The sequence below is a fragment of the Cervus canadensis genome, chromosome 24 (genome assembly GCF_019320065.1).
Source record: "Cervus canadensis isolate Bull #8, Minnesota chromosome 24, ASM1932006v1, whole genome shotgun sequence".
Classification (NCBI taxonomy): Eukaryota; Metazoa; Chordata; class Mammalia; order Artiodactyla; family Cervidae; genus Cervus; species Cervus canadensis.
This window is the reverse complement of record NC_057409.1, coordinates 35,074,960-35,096,483: the sequence shown is the minus strand read 5'-3', so window position 1 is coordinate 35,096,483 and position 21,524 is coordinate 35,074,960. Positions and strand designations below refer to the sequence as shown.

Sequence of the window (21,524 nt, the reverse complement as noted above, 5' to 3'; positions counted from 1 at the left end):
GCTGAATGCTAATCTCATTTAAATTAATTCAGAAACTCCAGGGACTTCCCTAATTCTATTTAAATTAAGAGTGTAGGCTTGCAAAACACATTTATAACACATATGTGTCTGGGACACAGAAGGGAGAAAGAAAAATAAGAGAGTTAGATGTAAACAAATGATTTAACTGAAAAAAAGTAAATATTCACAATCTTTTCAGTTCAGTATAGATTCATGCCTTTCCACTTCCCACTCTGCCTTGCTAATTTCCTGTTGACTGAGACTGGTAAACTCATTTCCATTTAATTCATCTTTTTAAATGATTAGCTTCAAGCTTCTTTTTCCTTATGTGTAGATCATGTGTTTAGTCTGCTTTTTTCCTTTAAAGATTATTAACATTATTGTGATTAATTACATCCCTTTGTGAGAAACAAGTTGAATGTATAGAAGTGATAAGAATCAAAGTGAAATAAATAAGAATTGTAAGAATCATATAATGTTGACTTCATAGTATGAAAGCATGATACTGCTTCTTATTAAAAAGAATTGTAATAAACACAGGTGTTTATATTCTCCTTTCACAATGATCTTTAAAATTTTATATTTTTCAACACACAGAAAAAATTGTGCAGATTGATTAGCAATCTTACATTTGACCATGACCATGTAAACATCAATAGTGCAGATGGGAGGCTGGGGCAAACGTTCTCCTTTCTCTAATAAATCCGGAATTTCTCTGGTTGGAATTCCATCATAAGGTTTTCCTCCAAAGGTCATCAGTTCCCATATAGTGACTCCTAAATTAGAGATCAAATTCTCACATAAGCACATCAGCAATATACTATGAGCAAACCACCAACATGTCCATGGCAGACGAATGCTTTTCTGAGGGCAATTAGAAATAGTCTAAAGAAAGGCTCTTCAGATTGCTATGGCCATATGAGGAACCCAGTGATAAAATCTTTGTGGGGAATTTAATTTTTTTTAGCATTTTCCTGAAAATTTTAATGGGTAGTGGAGACAGTTCAAAGAGGATATCAGAAGACAGAATCTGTTCCCCATTTCCACTACATTATACTAATGTTTGTTGACCCAGTTTAAGTTTCACCACATTAGAGCCTGTAAAACAATTTATTTACTATATACATGTGTACTGATACCAAACAAATATGATTAGGTCAAATCTGATATTGATTAATTTTGAGATTAACATTTTTGCTATTAAAAGTCCTAAAGGTAAAAAAAAAAAAGTCCTAAAGGTCAAGCTAGGGTTCTAGAATGTTTAAGTTACAATAAATAATTGTGCCTTTCTTTTTAACTAATGTGAAGAGGATAGGTAGAATAAAACAGATTCATTTCTTTAGCACATATGAGAGACTAATTGAAGAATGATTCATATGCAAAACAAAATGCATGTAAAGTGATCATCTCCAAATTGAAAGAAATCGGTAATGGTCTATAAATCAGTAATAGTTTATTTCTATATTGTTATTCAAGATAACAGTATCTTGAATCACTAGAACATTGCTTTCCTTGGTGAAAGCAAATACGCTAAATACTAGCTTGCAAGTAGCCAACTTTGATAAGAATGATGATACTGATACGAACAGTAACATACACAGAGCTCCTCTTTATAATCTAATAACTAGGTAATTTAATAGTTATAGTTTTCTTAAGGGTAAAGGTTGTTACTTCAGAAATTGTATCTGCTAATACAATAGTATCAGCAAGTGAATTTTAACTGATGCATATACAAGTATCTTTCAATATAAAATTCATTAATGATGGTTATTTTTTCCTGCTGCCATTTGTAATGAATTATTTATTCAAGCTGAAGTCACTTTTAGCTCATAACAGTTACCATTGACTGATAAAAATGCAAAGCTTAAAATATAAAAACATATGTAAACTTCAAATTATTCATCATAATAGTATCATTAAAGGTTATCTGATTTTTTGGTTAATATTTACATCTTATGGATCTTAAATATAGTATAAACATGTAAATTAGTTATGCAATTTAACTGTTTCAGCCTTATAAAACATTACTTGATTTTGCATACTGAAGAATGATTCATAGAACTGATGACTAAAAGTCATTGTTCATGATGAAGGCTGAAACAAATTAAGAAGTAGATTACTGTCTATTTATATTATCATATTTATAGAACATGTATTTAATGATAATATTTTATTAACTTATATTTGTAATTATAAAAGAATAGGTACTTTCACATCTCTATCAGAACTTCTATGAGTAAGATACAAAGCAACTACAAATAAAAATAATAGAAAATACAATAAACAGAAGCACATCAATATAAAAGTTGACGTAGAAAAATCAAAACCCCCACTTCTACCAATAATATTCCAATTATATCTTTGCAGAGTTGATGACAAATAGGGTTAAACAGAGATGGCTGCATATAGAAGAGCAATCTCAAGAAAACTAAATCAGAAACATCTTCAAAACTTACAATTCTATCATTTGAAGATAGAAAACATATTCAATGTATATTTATTTTTATAAAAGTAAAGATGCACCCAGTGGCAATGTTCCATGTAGATTCACTGTAAACAAGACTATGAATCTTTCTTAGCCTTTTGTGACTTTTGCAACCAACTATGATACATAATAAAAATCTTAAAATGCCTTATAGATATGGGTTGATGACCTGGGCTATGTTTCAAAACAGAGTTCACTTTATCTATCTATCCATCCATCAGACTGTGAGATACTGCAAGTCAACATGAAGAATAATAGTATGACCTTAAAACAGGATTTTCTTCAAAAGATAAATTTTATTATTAAAAATGTGATTGCCCTGCCAATATTTTCTTTAATGTATATATGCATTTACTTATTCTAGAAGTCATTTAAAATTTGTAGATTGTCACATTTAGTTCAGGGAAACAAGTAGGAACAAAAAAGGGAAAGAAAAGAAAAAAATCTGTTTGATATTATATAAATCTATCTTATATGTAAATCTACTTTATCATGTAATATATATGCTAATCTATACCATATAATATATAAATGCTTATGTACATGCTAATATAATTATATTATATTTACTTCCATCTCATATTTAAGTGTATATGATTTATATATAATGATATATCTCTGTTTTTAACTTAGTCCTTTCAGCTTAATTAAGTTTTGTCAAGGGTTCCCCTGTACTTGCCTAATCTCAAACACACAACACTCTGTTTCTAAGCTGAGTAGACTACATGAGGTCTTCATGAAAATTTTAACACCTCATATGGTTTACAGGTGTGGAAAGAAAAACTACCCATAGAAATATCTTATATTTTAAAGACAATTTATACTGTTTTTAGATAAAAATACAGGTTGTTTAATCTTCTTTCAAAAAATAAAACCTAAGCTTAAATTTGAGTAAAATAAATTGCTTCATGCTTTCAAGACTCACCAACACATTTTCATTTAAAGAAGCATTGAGCTTTTTACTTGTTAGAAGTGCTAGTTTTATACAGTTTATGTAAATTTAGAAAAGGTGTTGATTTATTCTTACTAATACTTAGTATTAGTGGACTTAAGTTTGTAAATAGCCATACTAAGAAGCTCATCTCAAAAACTGTTAGATGCAAATAAATAAATGTTCTAAATTTTAAAATCACTGTTCCCATTCATTTATTAATTTTCTAATATATCTGTTTACTCCAAAAGTAGTTCATAAATTACAATTAAAGCTATAATTAGAAATCATCTCTCATCTATCTCTCCCCTCACATTTACTGCTCTCATCCTGCTGCTTTCAATACTTGGTATTTGTTCTAGGAATAATCTCTATTTTCTTACTATATAACTAGATTCCAATAAGAAAATGCTTTTTAAAAAACATTTATCGCATTTGAAATTATTTTTTCAAAGATCTGTTGAAAATGAAGGCCATTAGGAGTCTATGAAAATGTCCCTAATCTAAAACTGCTGCTTTTTGTTTTGTTCATCAAAATGATTAGACAAGTTGCTACCAAAGCAAAGGTTATGATAGACAACTCAACTAAGACATTAATATATTACACTTTGGAGAACCAAGAAACCTAAAATGTTTATTTTTGCTTTAGAAGACTTATAACACAAGGAAGAATTATTTACCATAGCTCCAAACGTCGCTCTGATGGGTGAATTTCCTATAATGTATACACTCCAGAGCCATCCATTTAATTGGCATCTACAGAAAAATAAGAAGTGTAAGTCATATGAAAAGTCATTTCTATATTTCCTCAATATGAATCTCTGGATTTGCCTCTCTTGTATGCATAGAAAAATAGAAATGTGTTATTTTTTCAAAACAGGGAGGAAATGAAATTTAATCTTAAAAAGAATCAATTAAAAATATTTAATTTTAAAACCTTCATAAACAGTAAAAAGGGAAATAATAAGTATCACTTTCTAAGCTTGTTACTGTTCAGTGATTAAGTTACTGGTTAATATTATGACTCGCAATATCAATTCTAAAACATCTAATACATATACTTCTAATAATGTGGTCATACTGTATTGTTTTCCCCCAAATAAGATTCCCTACATTTTAAGGAACCCTTTCCACCCTCAAATTTCAGGCCACTGATAAAATGAACTCTTTCTAAACCTTTTCTCTTCCTCTCCTCTCAGATAATTTGGTCACTAAAACACCTAAAATAACGAATTCCAAAGTTAGCCTTTCTTTGTTCCCCAGCCACAAATGATCTCCCTCGACTAGGGTAGCCAGTATTGCAAATACGTACCATTTTCAAAATAGGAATTACATAAAAGAATATGAGAGGATCAGTACAAATCCGTCATCACTGTTAAGAAAAGCAACTCAGCTCACATACCCTGCTGCTGATGGGTCAGCAGAGCAAGTTTCAACTACGAAGGGCAGTGTTATAGAACTGGGAATATAATTAGATTCTATGGAATAAAGATAAACACTTCTACCTCGCAGTTGAAAGCTTAAAACTAAATAGGCCTTTGAAATCATGAGGTTGGCTGCTCACCAAGGTGACGCCAAGGTAACTATGTGACAGAATCACGGTATTCAGTGAAAGGGAACAGCAGACACATTGAAAGTAATTTCCCTATGGGCAAGGAGTTAGCCGACTTTATGGACTACAGACACTGTTAAAGAAGTAAGTTTAAATCACAGGTGGCTTGATAAAGACTTAATGGTTACTAGGCATTTAAAGCTCTAATGAATCTTGCTTTAGACAAATCTTACAGCTGTATGTTCTCAAGACAAGTGAAGTCATGTGATTTATAGACTTCTCCTTCTGTGCAGTCTTGTAGTGAATTTCAAAGCTGTGGTCTCAAATGGCTGCAATTTGTAGTAAATAGGCAAAATAGGCTAATAAAATCAAGGAAAAGCCAGAAGAAAGCTACAAAACTGAAGATTTTAAAAATATACATGCTGTGTTTGTGTTTGTTTGTGATAAGATTTGAATATATATAGTTTTATTTATAAGTGTTTAGTGTAAAAATCAATGTTAAGCATTAGGAGGCCTGTCATTGTAAAATAATTATAATATGCATCTGGATGACCCATGATGAGTAAAGGCAAATAATAAACATATTTACCTGACACATTAATTACTTTTTTTTGTTCGCATGCCCTGATACGTTAAGGCTGCATTTGCTTATTTTATTCGGTTTCTTCTGATGTAAGTTTCTCCAGGCCAAGCTAGAGGGGTCTCCAGATGAAGAGGCAGTATACTCAACAGTTGGCCAAGAATAACAAGCTAAACTGTGGGTTAATGAAGAAAGATAAGAACTGGAACTAAGGCATGGATTGAGACCCTATATGGTCAATGAGAGAGGCTGAAAGACAGTTGTCAGGCAGGGCTTGTGGGTGGAGAGTCAGAAAAGTTAGAAGAGGCAGTGGCACTGTTCCTTGGGGTAGAATGGTTGACATTCTAGTGGACAGAGTCAGAGAATACTGGGTTGACCAAAAAGTTCTTTCGCTTAGTGAATTTTTGTTATTGTTGTTTAGTTGCTAAGTCATGTCCGACTCTTGGGACCTCACGGACTATAGCTCACCAGGCTCCTCTGTCCATGGAATTTCGCATGTAAGAATACTGAAGTGGGTTACCATTTCCTTCTCCAAGGGATCTTCCCAACCCAGAGATCAAATCTGAGTCTCCTGGATTGCAGGCTGATTCTTTACTGTTGAGCCACCAGGGAAGTCCTGATTAGTGAATACTTGGTTCAGTAAAAGTCTTAGTGAAAATGAAAAATGTGTCTTTTATTTTTACTTAAAACCAAACAAACTGTTTGGTCAATCCAATAAATAAATTGGTAAATCATATGCTACAATGAAAACAAACAAACAAAAAAATAGAGCCAGATAAGAGCAATCTGTTTCTTTTGCTACAGGAGGATTAGAAGTTAAATGCAATGTTTAACTTTCCAATATTTATGATTCTTGGTAGCAAGACTTCTCTCTAGTCTATGAGAGAGAAGTACTTCTCTGATCTCTTTGTGATAGTCTTACATTAATAGGATCAATGAAACAATTTATATGGCCCTGGATTAAAATGTAATCCTTAGAGTTTCTTGGGAGCTACCCACTCCCCAACACTGGAACTGACATAAAGACCACTTGGATCCAGACATTCATCGTATTTTAGCTCCTTTTGAGAAATGGAAGTTGGTAATATAAAAAATATATATATATTTTAAATATTCTATTAATATATGTGTGTTTGTATGTTTGTGTATGTACATGTATACCACTATATGTATATATAGTTCTGTATATATGTGTGTGTATGTATGTGTGTGTATATGTATATATATTACTGTAGGTAGGAGAGAAGGAAAATAGTAGAAATAAGATTTTATAATCGCTTAAACCTCACGTTTGTTGGCTTTTCTATAACATATAAGGAGATAAAAGGATATTACACTATATTTTCGAGTAATATTGCTCTCAAAAAGATACTCACCTTTCCTCCATCAGCATTATACTCTTTTTCATCTCCTTCCAAGAGTCTGGCTAGTCCAAAATCTGTGATTTTCACATGGTTTGGAGATTTCACTAAGACATTACGGGCTGCCAAGTCCCGATGAACAAGCCGTCTTTCTTCCAGGTACATCATTCCCTGAAAAACACCAAATTTCCCAAAGAAGCAGTTAATGCCTAGGGTTTTCTACTGTCAAAAAAAGGAGTTTCCTAGCCTTCAGGTATAAGTGCTTGATTTCTCTAAGTGATGTCAAAATTTGATAATATTTCCAAAATTAGGGAAAAGGCAGATGTTAAAAAGCAAACCACAGATAGCGCTTGGCTTTTATTCCCAAAAGACCTATAAAAGCAGCATGGATTACCTGCACATGAGCTAATTGTTAGATCATTCCCCACCCCCCAGGTACTTTATATTCTTTTGCAAACACTTTCATTAGTGAGAATGAATGTGTCCTAATAGACTGGCTAACATGTACTTGGACTGATCCACATATTCTTGTTTTCTTCTCAATATCTTGTTTCATGTCATCTTCCCCCATACACCTATTCCAAACAAATTGAGTTATCCATACTTTTCAAAAGTATTTCATATAAAGGTTTAATGGAGGCAAAATCACCATTATAGATTCTATCAAGACTGAAGAATTATATTATTGCATGCGTGCTAAGTCGCTTCAGTCATATCCACTCTCTGTTACACTATGGACTATATATAACCCACCAGGCTCCTCGGTCCATGAGATTTTCCAGGCAAGAATACTGGAATTGGCTGCCATGCCCTTTTCCAGGGGAATCTTCCTGACTCAGGCATCAAACCCACATCTCTTGTGTCTCCTGCATTGGCAGGTAGGTTCTTTACCACTAGTGCCACTTGGGAAGCCCTTATTCTTATTAAGTATGCAAAAAATGAAATATACCCTAGGGGCATTAAAAGCCTATAATTTAAAAATTGGTTTTGATGACAGTAGTAGTCACTGTGAGAACTCACAAGTGAAAGTACATCATTTATAAAGACATTCAAATTAGCCTTTAATATGTTTTCTTCATAAAACATATATGTAATTAAAAATAAAATGTATTGCTGATTGCCAACAAGAGATATAACTGGATCTTCCCCAAATACACACACACACACACATATGTATATGTACATATACACATGTACTGTTTGTTGTTGTTCAGTTGTTAAGTCATGTCTGAGTGTTTTGAGACCCCATGGAGTGTAGCTTGCCAGGCTCCTCTGTCCATGGGATTTCCCAGGCAAGAATACTGGAGCAGGTCGCCAGGGATCTCTCTGACTCAATCGTATCGAACCCACATTGTCTGCATTGGCAGACATGTTCTTTACCACTGAGCCACCATGGATGCCCTTACACATGTATACATATGTGTTATATGTATACATAGCATATATATTAGATTATGGACAAGTAAAAAATAATCTAGGAACAATAGTTATTCATTGTATTTCATCAATAGGGAAACTAAGAGTCATGAAACACTAGCCTTAACTAAAAGGTTGAAGTAAAACCAAGGAAATGAACTCAACAGTCTATATTAGAGGGCTCATCTTTTGTTTGAGTGAGCATATTTTTGTTGAAGAGTAAGGGAAAATTCTATATTTGAGAATTTCAGTGGTAAGAACAAATCAGAAGTATTATAAAAGGGTTGAAGCATACTCTCATGCCAATTGCAAATCAATGCTGCTGGCAGTTAACATTACAACTGCAGGACTTTGAAGGATTAATGGTTTCTGATATCAAAACAAAGCTGTGGTAAACAGACATATAAATCAGAGAGGTCAAAAAATTATGAACCGTATACTCGATGTAGTGGAAAGAGAATATTGCTTCAAACAGCATCATGAGCCGAGCACTATATAAATGCCCATTAAACACAACCAGTGGAGATACTGCCTGATACGGTCCAATCAGTCAGCAGTTGGGTGACATCATATGTATTAGTGTTTTCTGAAATCAACCCACAGCTGGGATTTATGGGAGCTTTGCCCTCTTTCCTAAACAGTGCTTTCTCCTTGATCATGCCAACTTGGAGATTTCCAGAATAAAGTGAACATGAAAACATAAAACCCCTGCATGCTTTAAAGGATTAATAAAAACAGTCATTGCCTTGGAGATAAAGTATGTTTGATAATTTTGTCCCTGTATGAAGTGTTCACAAAAACATTCATCATTTTTTTTTTACCATCTTCATAACAGATATGGAAAGCATGTGGCAAGAAGTTGATATTCAGATCCACACACAATGACAGAACACACAGTATATGCCAAGTACTCTGCCAGACACCAGAAAGATAAAAGAGAGTCAGAGAAGGTTTGTGCATTAGAGGGTAGAAGCTAATTAATAAAGTAGGCAGATATGGAGTAAAAACTTGAAGAGATCGGTGACGTGTGGAAGGCACTTAGGGAGAGCTGTATTTTGAGGACCATCTGTTGTGTAGTCTAGCAAGTGTGCATGAGCAGGGAGGCTTTAGAGAGGTGCTATGGGTGTTCATTGGAAGGACTGATGCTGAAGCTGAAACTCCAGTACTTTGACCACCTCATGCGAAGAGTTGACCCATTGGAAAAGACCCTGATGCTGGGAGGGATTGGGGGCAGGAGGAGAAGGGGATGGCAGAGGATGAGATGGTTGGATGGCATCACCAACCCGATGGACATGGGTTTGAGTAAACTCCGGGAGTTGGTGATGGACAGGGAGGCCTGGCGTGCTGCGATTCATGGGGTCGCAAAGAGTCGGACACAACTGAGCGACTGAACTGACTGACTGACTGATGGCCTAAGTAAAGCTTTAAGGATGGTTGTCCACCAGTTGGACAAGGTAGGGGGGAAATTTCAGTAAGAACAAGCACAGGATCATCAATAGCGTGTCATGCTTGGACAAAGTTACATAACTTTGTATTTGTGAAGTATTATGCATATGGTGGGTGATGAGACTGAAAATAGAAGAGGCTAGATCCAAGAAGGACCCTTTATAAATCATGATAGAGAATTTGACCTTTGCATTTTATGCAGCATTCAATGTGGTGATGCCCTCTATTTTTTTTTAAGAGGAGAGTGACACAATTATCATTGGAGCCTATAAAACACCTCATGGTGCCAGGATACAGGATGGATTACACACAAATATAGCTCAAGTCAGGAGTCACTGCCGCATTACAGGAGAAAAGTGATGAGAGTGTCAAATAAAGTTTGTAAATTGACCATCCATGAGTTACACCCATTTCTGTATGCTGACACTGAATGAGTTTCATATATCCTCTTTAGTTGGTTCCTGGCTATGCTCTTTAAGGGCATTTGGTCCCCAGTTTGCCAGGATCCTACCACTCACTATCATTTTCAGGAATTCCGTCTTTCTTTGTTTATGATAGTCACCAGCTCCTATATGCATGAATGTCTGAATCTTCAACTAAACTAGGCCAGCAGGAACTAGAGAGAGAACAATTTCAGGGTACACTGATAAAATAACCATCCTTGACCGTACAATGATGAAGAGAGTAAACTGAGAATAAGCCTGTGCTTTTGACTTTTGTAATTTAGGTGGATAATGATTCCTTTAACTAGATATTATCCTAATGTAAATATATGTAAGAAATATATATTCTACCAGTAGGGAACTAATATTCAACAAGAAACTTAAGACTCTAATGACACATTGACTGTATAAGGAAAGCCTCAAAATTCCAAAAGATCTTTGACATCCTATACACAAAGCCTCAGCAGGTGATAGCCTATCCTGAACCTCAATATAATTTGTCTGTAAAAAAAACTATTTTCTTCAAAATAATGAGAACTAAACTCAGGAAACCAGATAATAATCTCTACGGTTTCTCCTAGCTATCTGACCATGATTATAAGAGATAAAAACAGAAGCATCTGTCTCATTATCAAATCTTCAAAATCTTCAAAATATGTTTGAATTGTTGCTTTGTAACTATGAAACATCATCATACAAATATACACTTTCAACTTATTAATCATGACTGCCATCTTAGTTCTAATTTCAGGCTCTGAATAACAGTGTTGAAATCTGTGGACTTTTCACAATAGGCTTCTTCATATCACAGTCTTTGGAACAAGATTTTCTTACCAAATCTCATTAGAATCACATTCTCTTCTAGGTTCCTTCAAAATAAAATCACTCCTTAAACCAGAGCATGATGCAATTAAGTGGGCAGACAGTTATTAGAAATATCAGTAACAAAAATAAACTGAAGTCTCTTGAAGTTTGAAGATAATAGAGGGATATTGCTTTGAACTGCAAGGAGATCCAACCAGTCCATTCTAAAGGAAATCAGTCTTGAATATTCATTGGAAGGACAGATGTTGAAGCTGAAACTCCGATATTTTGGCCACCTGATGTGAAGAGCTGACTCATTTGAAAAGACCTTGATGAAAGATTGAAGGTGGGAGGAGAAGGGGACGACAGAAGATGAGGTGGTTGGATGGCATCACCGACTCAATTGACATGAGTGTGAGTAAACTCCGGAAGTTGGTGATGGACAGGGAGGCCTGGCATGCTGCATCCATGGGGTCACAAAGAGTCGGACATGACTGAGCGACCGAACTGAACTGAATTGCTTTGGTTGAAAAGGAACCTCTTACTCTGCCCTGTAGAAACTCCCATGTCCTTGCCCTGCCAGCTCAGGTGGACTATATAATGGGAATACTAACACTGACAACAGCCTCAGATAATGTTGACTGAATTCTTAGAACATGGCAGGCATTAAACTAAACATGTCTACATTGGTAGGTTAACTTCTCTAGTGGCTCAGCGGTAAAGAATCTGCCTGCAGTGCAGGAGACACATGCAGGAGATGAAGGTTCGATCCCTGGGTTGGGAAGATCACCTGGAGAAGAAAACAGCTATCCACTCCAGTATTCTTGCCTGGGAGATCCCCTGAACAGAGGAGCCTGGTGGACTACAGTCTATGGCATCACAAAAGAGTTGGACACAGCTTAGCACCTAAACAACATGAGGCATACTACTTTTACCCTATTCTAAATATGAGAAAACCCTGATAAGAGAGGTCAAGTTACTTGCTCCAAGTCATCTATTTAATGAATGGTAGAACTGGGATTTGGTCCCTTGGTGTGGGACTCAAAGTCTGTACATTTAAGCCTACCTCCTCTCTTGATGAATCACTGGGTAGCATGAGCATACAGAAATTAATGTACATAGTGATGTCATATAGTTTTAAAAGATCCTAGCACTTCTACAGAAAAAAATATATCATCAAATGTTTCTGTGAATTTTAGTGCATAATGGTGATTGACATGTTTGCTTTTACATTTAAAACTCTGCTAAATTATAGAATTTCTTATAATTTAGCAAGAAGTTAAATTGTGTAAATTGGAAACTCAATTCTTGTTATGGTCACAGGGTATGTAGGATGGCTTTTAGCATAAATTCTGGAGTTGATTGCTTGGCTAGAATCCAGAGCTCTGCCGTATTCTAGCTATGTGACTCTAATGAGTTGATTAACCTCTCTGTTGCTCAGCTTCTTCCTCTCTAAAACAGCCACAATAGCACCTATCACAAAGGTTGTTGTGATGATCAAATAGTAAGTAAAGTACTTAAGTTACTACTTAAGTAGTAGTAGTAAGTGTAGAACAATGTTCCACTGATAGTTATCAACAGTTCCAGTGCATAAGAATCACTTACCCTCATTAACTTGAATTGCCCATTGTAGAAAATCTGTGAGCTTCAACTAATATATCACAGTGGGTGTTCAATAAATGTTTGCAAATGCTGATACATATACCCATAACTGCCCATCATGAATACTACGTGGCTAAAAGTTTCAGAATAATTACTGTTCAAAATATTATTTTAATAACAGTTCACCTGAGGGTGCTGTCATATAAGGAAAAGGAAAAATTAAAGAATCTAATAAAAGATCTGGTGCTTTCCATAAATATATCACAGATTCAGGAATTTAGTGAAGATAAAAGTTATAAACAGAATAAGTCAAAAACTTTTCAATGCTTCAGGATGTTTTCCTTGAGTGAATAAAAGAGCAAATTTTCTGTACCAAAGTATTTGCCTTTTATCACTCTGCACTTAGGGATATTTTGGGTAGAGGTGTTTTAGGGGTGGGCTTTCCAGGTGGCTCCAGTGATAAATAACCTCCCTGCCAATGCAAGAGACATAAGAGACACTGGTTCAATCCCTGGGAAGATCCCCTGAAGGAGGAAATGGCAACCCATTCCAGTATTCTTGCCTGGAGAATCTCATGGACAGAACTGCCTGGCAGGCTACAGTCCATAGAGTCAGACACAACTGAAGCGACTTAGCATGTACCTTTTAGGGGCATTTTTTTCGACTCCTTGATCCAAGTGCTGCAGTTCTGATTTTACTCAAACTACTCAGAATTTACTATCATTCAAACCATTCAGAACTTCACCATTCTCGTACGTGCTCTGAATGCTATAATGCGTTTTCAAAGACTGCTTACTTATTTTCTATTTTGCTCCTACCTCTTAAAATATGTGTCAGTAAACACAAGCTCACTAAGGAAAGTCAAATTTTACTTTTGACTTTCAGGAATGCACTTTAATACAAAATCCAAGGATATTTTCATTACAACTGAATTTAAAGTTTTAATCTCAGGTTAGAACTGACTCATATAAACTACTCTATGGAAAAAAATCAGTGGCTGACAATTTAAAAGTATTGGCATTAATGAACACCTAGCAATGACCTTTTCAATCTTATGACATCTGACTCACAGCTGGCTAGCAAAAATACATCATTATTATGCTTTAATCCAAAGTTAAAATGTATTCTTCCCAGCTGCAGGAAGCTAACGGAAGTCAAGAGAGATCAGACTATTTCTGACAATAAATATTTGCTTCCCACATATAGGCCAGGCGACAATTTCATCAAACACACGTGTGGAGCTAAAAATTTTAAGCTGTAGTCAGCTCTCATAGGCATTAATCTCTGGAGTTAGCAAGAGTACATTTTTTTCTGATTTCATTATATTAACCTAAAGCTTTCTTATTAACAGGGAGTGTCAAGAAAGCTATCTTCAAATGAGAACTGCTCGTTTCCACCATTCGTTCTGAAAGCAATTCTATCCCTGAGAGAAAAAAAGAAAAATCTAACTCTAATGCTCTCTACTGTTAGGGCAAAGGATATGAGCATGTTCAAGGGAAGAAAAATACTTTTCTGGATGAAGTGACTGACTTTATCCACACAGCGCATGGAGTGAAAGTAAGGCGGCTCTGTAACTCAATCAACTAAGTCTCCTTCAACCAGCCAAAGCTGGTCCACGGCACAGTAGAAAGAGCACAGAACTGAGTGTTGCAAGAAAGAAGTCCCAGTCTGCTCACAAGGTTTATGGCCACAGGGACTCAATTCACCTCTTCTATAAAAGTGACAAATTGGCCTAAATGATCTCTGAGGTGTCCTCTAGCTTTAAATTTTTATTCCATGATAGATGGGACTGTAAAATACATCCATCTAAAATATTAAATGGTGGCCAATAATAGACACAGAGAACAGTGAAGGAAGAGGAAGAGTAGCTGTTTCACTTCAAATGTTTAGTGAGAACCATGAGCACATTTTAGTAAAAACCAGTTTAGTGCAACCTAATGTTTAAACCTGGCTACTGACTATCTGTGTGACCTTGGTCAATTTATTTGTGTTTCTTTCTTTCTTTCTTTCTTTTTTTTCACTAAATGGGGATAATAATAATATCACCCCTGAGGATTGTCTTGAAGATATAATGCCTTAATATTTGTAAAACACCTAGAACATTCAATATCCTACAATACTATGTGTTAAATAAATAATCTCAAATTCATCCTTATTATGAAAGATACAATTCAACCACTATAACAGAAAGAAAAGGCAGCCAGTTAAAATACCTACTGGTTACTCAGCATTGTTGGGTATGGCAACTTCTGTTTTTCATTCTATGTGCCCCTGAATGTTCTTCCTATTATTCTGCTCAGAGGAAGAAAAGCAGATTCACATGGTTGTCCCAGATTGACTTGGCACTGATACTCAAGTTTAATTTTCATGTTTTCCAACTGCACCTATGATCTTCACAAGACTTGGTCAGGTTGCAGTTCTTAAGATGATTTTGAAATATTGAGGACAACTGAATTTCTGTCATTTTAGTAGTGTGTGATGAAAACATTATTTGTTGCTATTTGAAATACAGTTATCAAATTTGGTTCCAATAATATGTTTGTACGTGTGTGTGTGTGTGCGTGTGTGTGTGTGTGTGTACACATACATGCATATAGTAGATGCTATGGTGTGGCACCCAGAAACCTCTTCATGCCCAAGTTCTCATAACCTCAGCCTCTGGGGGTGTTGACTGCTGATGGTTTTCATCTCAGCTGCCTTTGTTTTGGGGTAGTGACCCCACAACCCAACTACAAGGATGCTGCTTTGCCAGGGGTTTCACCCTCTCACAGGAGGCAGACCATAAGCAGTAATTTGCTGATGTTGAGTTACAAAGGCCATACCTCCTCTTGACAACTATGAAGTGCTATTCCCGAACACTTCACAGGATCAAATTATTCCTTTGTTGCAGTTTTATAATAGTTGAACTTTTCCTTCTACCTCATGTTGATTTTTCACTGTCTGATAGATATTGTTCTTGAGAATACTTATGCAAACTCCTCACATGAAAACTTTTCTCAGAGATTGTGTTCTAGGAGCCAACCTAAGGCAATGTGTGTGACTGTTTTTCCTTTATGAACGCAAGTACTCAGAATTTTAAGCTACCCAAACTCCATAATTCAGGCACACTATTGTTATTGTGTCCCTCTATCCTCTATCTCAATCCCATTTCTTAGTCACCATAAATACCCATAATGATGTTTTTAATATATATCCTTTCAATCAATATATGCTTACTGTCTTATTTGTATTTTCTAACAAGTGTTTTGTGTAATTTCTAACATATAAATAGTATCATATATCAAAAAGGATCACGTTTTACTTTAGATTCAAACATGCTGCTCTACATAATCTAGTTCTCATAGTCGCACTAAATTATACATATGAACTCACAAACATAAACACACATATAGCATTGTTACTGTCTATTCCTGGATACCAAACTTATTTTTGATATTTTTGGCTGAATAAGACTGAATTGAAATAAGACTGAATTGAACATTAATACTATTTGTAAAATGCTATAAATTTGCTTAACAACATAAATTATCTTCTCTTCAGTACTAATTTAAATGCAGAAGAATCTAGACAAACAATAATATAATAGTCACTGTGGAAGATACAACATGGAAAGATTTCTTGTTGATTGAGAACACTGAAATCATATGGGAAGGACAAAATATAAGTGGATATATTACCATTATAAATGTTTGTATCTATGAAACAATTAACATTTACATACACACTCAATGCCAGGGGACTGTTTTAGGTGCATATATACAGGAATGCACAAGAACTCAATCAGACCTGTGTTACTATTATTTCCATTTTAAGATAGGGAAGTTGATCCACAAAGAAGTAACATACTTTCCCAAGAGTGTATGGCAAAGCCTAGAAGAACCAAGATTTGACTGCAAGCACTCAAAGGAAACAATCTTAATCATCACACTCTATGACCATGTATGTTAATAAACTATATAAAACCGTACATAAAACCAACAAAAGACAGTATATACAACTGAATGGTTGTTAGATAGACAATAAGTGCTCTAATTCAATAAAGAGAAAACTATGTACATAATACTCATTTAAAACTTATAAACGAGCTTTAGTTTTTCTGGATTTCCTAGGAGAGTACTTCTGGAGGCACTTCAAAAACCAACGTTTATGAATTCAACCATGTACTTTCAACAATTTGAAGATTCCTTGGCATTTGCCTGGTATTCTATATATATTTGTGGTTGGATTAAATGAACAATAAGACCAAAATTTTGAAAGACTGTCAAAGCAGTAGCTTTTTCTTTGCAATGTAAGTAGAACAAATATAAAAATCTGTGATATTTAAGATAAGATGGGGCAAAAACAAACCCTGCAACAATTAGGCCAAATCCCAGATAGTAATATAGGGCCTCACTGATAGCTCAGTTTGTCAAGAATCAGCCTGCAATGCAGGAGACCCCAGTCTGATTCCTGGGTTGGGAAAATCTGCTGGAGAAGGGATAGGCTACCCGTATTCTTGGGCTTCCCTTGTGACTCAGCTGGTAAAGACTCAGCCTGTAATGTGGGAGATCTGGGTTTGATCCCTGGGTTGGGAAGATCCCCTGGATAAGGGAAAGGCTACCCACTTCAGTATTCTGACCTAGAGAACTCCATGGACTGTTTAGTCCATGGGGTTGCAAAGAGTTGAACATAACTAGTGACTTTCACTTCACTTCACTTCCAGCTAGTAATATTTGAACACCAAGGAAAGTGGATGGCGACACTATTTAAAGATTTCTGAGGTTGGCAGGGGTAACAGAATTTTTTCTTCATTTCCTACAATTTCTTAAAATATTTCTTCAGAAATTTTATTCATCACTTTTCCCAAGATTTTGAAAATTTCCATTGGAAAAATTTGCAGAACAGTCTCCTTGAGACTAAAAAAATTCTCTTAAAGAAACAAAGAAATGAAAACAATAAAATAAACAAAAAAGTATGTTAAAAAGCATGTGTGAGAAGCCACTGCTTTCCTACTAAATAAATTACAAGTAAAAAAACTCATCTCTCTGAATCAAGAGAATACTAACCATGCTATGGTTCCTCCCTCTGACTGACCTTTTGTCAATATGATTACAAATGAGAGGAGTGAATCTTATAGTGTCCACATTCTCTCAGAGAGGTAAACCTAAAATGGATTACTTCTGCTCCTTAGGCAAGTGATCAATAAAGCTGTGGATTGCAATGAGAACGGAAATGTCTGTGGGTTGTAGTAGTTATCCTCTGTGTCTCTTTAGAAATTAATTAAAAATCAATGAAGTGTGCAACCTATTAATACAGCAACCTCTAGATCAACAGATAGAAACTGAGCCTTTCTCTCAGCATACATATTGTGCAAATACTCTCAAACACTATAAGGAGGTGGCTGGATGTCTGACGCCTTAGTGATCGTTGAACAGAAACAGATTGTTCCTAATATTCTCTACTTTCACAGAGTCACAGGCGACTGGTTGGAAGCCATCAAGTTCAATGTGTGGGGATATGTATGCTATAGTTTCCTTCTTAAGACAAGTATATCAATTTTTATGAGTTATCCTTATTACAAAGAGACTTTGGCTGCAATATAAAACTAAAGACTTACTATAACTTTTATTTTGTGATTTATTTACATATGAGTCTAGGCAGTTGATTTATAACTATTGAATATTTTTAAATAAGCATTTTCCTATGAAAAAAATGTAAAATTCCTAGACACTAAAATTCCTCATATGATTTAAGCTAATTTAGTGTCTACATGTAATACATGTCATTCAATCCAGTTCTTCCTCTGTTCTATTTGGATACCAATGCACCTGGTCCATCTATGCAAATGCTTACCCAGCACATGTAAAATTTGAAATGGTGATCCTAAAACACCCCCTTCTGCAAGTCATCCAGCTACTTCCCAATGCTTGCTCTGACCGCTTTCCTCTTGCTTAGGGTCCTTCCTCCTCAAAATCTTCAGAAGGATGTGAACTATAGCTTCCAATTTTCATCTCAATCCCTTGCATTTAATTTGGAAGCCCATTTGACATATTTCCTTGTTTGAACCTTTATACTCTCCCTCTGCCAGAATGCTAGGACTTTATCTCTAGTCCTTGAGTAAGGGTATAGGGGAAAGAAACATCTGCTTTATACCTTGGCTCATTTTCTATCCTGACATTACTGTAGAAGGAGCAGATATCATCACAAAACTATAACATGAGGATGGTTTTGCTCTATTTAAACTGATAAGCAGTTATCTTCTGAGTTTCTGCCATATTCATGGATTTGAGGCTACATATGGGTCATCGGGCTTTCCCTGTGGTTCAGAGGGTAAAGACTCCATTTACAATGCAGGAGACACAGGAGACATGGGTTTGATCCCTGGGTTGGGAAGATCACCTGGAGGAGGAAATGACAACTCACTCCAGTATTCTTGCCTGAAAAGCCTTTGAACAGAGGAGACTGACGGGCTACTGTCTATGGGGTTACAAAGAGTCAGAAGCTCATGATATCACATTAATGACACAAATTTCACTGTTTCTAGGCCCAATCTACTTGCAGAGCACCTGTTGCTACTTGCCCCTTTGAAGCCTTTTCCGGGTACTTCTGAGCTCCCCAAGGGAGACTCCCAGAAGTTCATAAATATTTTCTTGGTTCTTTTTCCCAGGGCTTTTCAATGATATCTGCAGTCATTAAACCTTAAGCTGGAATTTCTGGGGAAATGCTATCTTTGTGCAGGCTGTGACCTCTTGTTGCTTCAAAAGCTATCTCTTATGATAATTCCAAACAGTGAGTGATGCTCTTCTGTCCTCTCTTCCTCACCATATCAGAGCATGGCTGTCTTCCACAAAGACTTGGCAAAGTGTGCTAACTGCTTCTGAACTCTGTGCCATATTTTGCCCCCAGTACTATCAATAGCTACTGTTGAGACTCTAGTCTCAAAGACCCCTTCAGAACCTCTTCAGTAGCCTCAGCTGCTTACTCCTTAAAAACTCAGAGTTAGTCCAAGAGAGAGTCATGAAAGAACATGCCACTTATATTTTATTAGACTGCAACTTCTATGCTAAGCTTTAGAAATACTACACAACATCTTATACAATGTTATCAATTTCAGGTGAAAGGCAGAAGAAAACCTCAAAAACATGATTCCCAAATGAGCACTCATCTACTGACATGATTAGTTTATAAAACTATTTTTTTTTAAGATGATTAAGCACCAAAGAGAGGAATGGAAATAAAAAGCTACATTTTGGCTTGTTCAAAATCTAAAAGCTAAAGATTTAATATGACTGCCTTTCATTCTTTTGCTGCAAACCCTTAAGGACTATGAACTCTTGGAGCTGGGAATGGTGTACTCCTGCTGAGATGACATAACTCAATTTGACTCTCCTCCCATTTACCAATTCCATCACATTTTAGACAGTCAGTAAATAGTAGTCGACTGATTGATTACCTTTTCTCTCTACTCCATCTATTCATCCATGCTCCTTCTATTGCCACTGAATCACTAGATTAGGAGAAAAGGAACTCAAAGCAATAATAAACATACTCACATACATATCGTTTTACAACAACAACCAAAGAATGACAAAAAGGATAATAAATGTTTAATATTATTGGAAGTAAATTTGTATTGTTTATAATGATTTTTATTATAATTCCCCTTTGTTTTCTTTTTTTATTTGTTAATTGTAGAATAATTGCTTTTTGCTTTCTTTTTAAAATTTTAGATGTTAAATTATCTGCAGATTTTCAACCTTACTTACATGTGTAGCAAATTGCTTAGTAATATCTTTACTTCCAGGAACCTTGGGGGTTTTGCACTAAATGCTATCTGCTCTTCCACAAGGGCAGGAAAATCAGAGTGCTGCCCATGCCCATTGCCAAAATGAAATTTGAAAATTGCTCTCTTTATTTGTGCTTTTATCTAGTTCACAGATTTATGCAGTTAATATCTCACATAGAAGAAAGTTGAATATACATATCAACAAACTATGTTCTCAAGGATTATCTGCAGCTTGTTCCTGTTCATCTTTGACAATTAGAAAGTAAAATGTAATGATGAGTGTTAGCTCTAGAACAATACTTTCCAGGCTTCAGTATTAGCTCAATCACTGAGTAAATGCACCTCTGTGACCTTAACCATATTAGTGAGGTTCTCAATTTGCCAGTCTCTTCGTCATTGAATGAAAAATACTAATAGTATTTTTCTCACAAAGCTGTTATGAGAATTAAATGTTAGTCCTTGTAAAACTCCTAGAAAAGCACGTGGTCAATGGGAAACACTCAACATTGTTGGTTATTGTTAATGACCCCTTTGTCTAGCACCTGACATTATAGATGATTCTTATTTTTCAACGTTTCAGCTTTCAAACAACTTGCAATATTTTCAGACATTTTTAAGCAAACTTTTATACTTAGAATCCCAAAGATCATCGATCACTACACAGCCACATGTTCTGACACTGTTCTTTCATAGAACAGTTTTAATTTCAGCAAAATTATATTTTCTGCTTGATATGAGAGATATACTTAGGCACAACAGAAAATGTAAAGGAAGTTCTCTGAAAGTACAGAAAAGGGGAATGTAACACTTTTGTGTTGATTCAGAAAAGGTGAAATTTAAGGTTGAGATTGAATGAAACATAGATATTTAAAATGTTGGCTTTACTACAGTAAGAGCATTCTAGATATGCTAAAAAGCATGCAGGAAAAAACAAAACAAAACAAAACAAAACCAGAGTCCTAATAGGCAATAATATGTTTGGAAAAAAATTTGAGAAGGTCTATGAGGATGGGACATAAGTTGATGAGGGCTAGAAGTGTCACAAAGTGTTAGTTGCTTAGCTGTGACCTATTTTTGCAACTCCATGGATCGGAGCTTGCCAGGCTCCTCTGCCCATGGAATTCTCCAGGCAAGAATAC

At 35.4% G+C, this 21,524-nt stretch overlaps 1 protein-coding gene across 4 annotated transcripts in view; it reads right to left on the bottom strand.

The window, feature by feature from the left end:
- The window catches only part of ERBB4 (erb-b2 receptor tyrosine kinase 4), a 1,232,786-nt gene that overhangs the window by 41,213 nt on the left and 1,170,049 nt on the right, over positions 1-21,524 (bottom strand). For all 4 annotated transcript variants that reach the window (XM_043445436.1, XM_043445438.1, XM_043445435.1 and 1 more), the window contains exons 21-23: positions 6,925-7,080; positions 4,097-4,172; positions 630-776 (exon numbers count right to left, since the gene is read on the bottom strand). In XM_043445436.1, the coding sequence (XP_043301371.1) occupies positions 630-776; positions 4,097-4,172; positions 6,925-7,080 (379 nt within the window). The remainder of the gene's footprint in view (positions 1-629; positions 777-4,096; positions 4,173-6,924; positions 7,081-21,524) is intronic.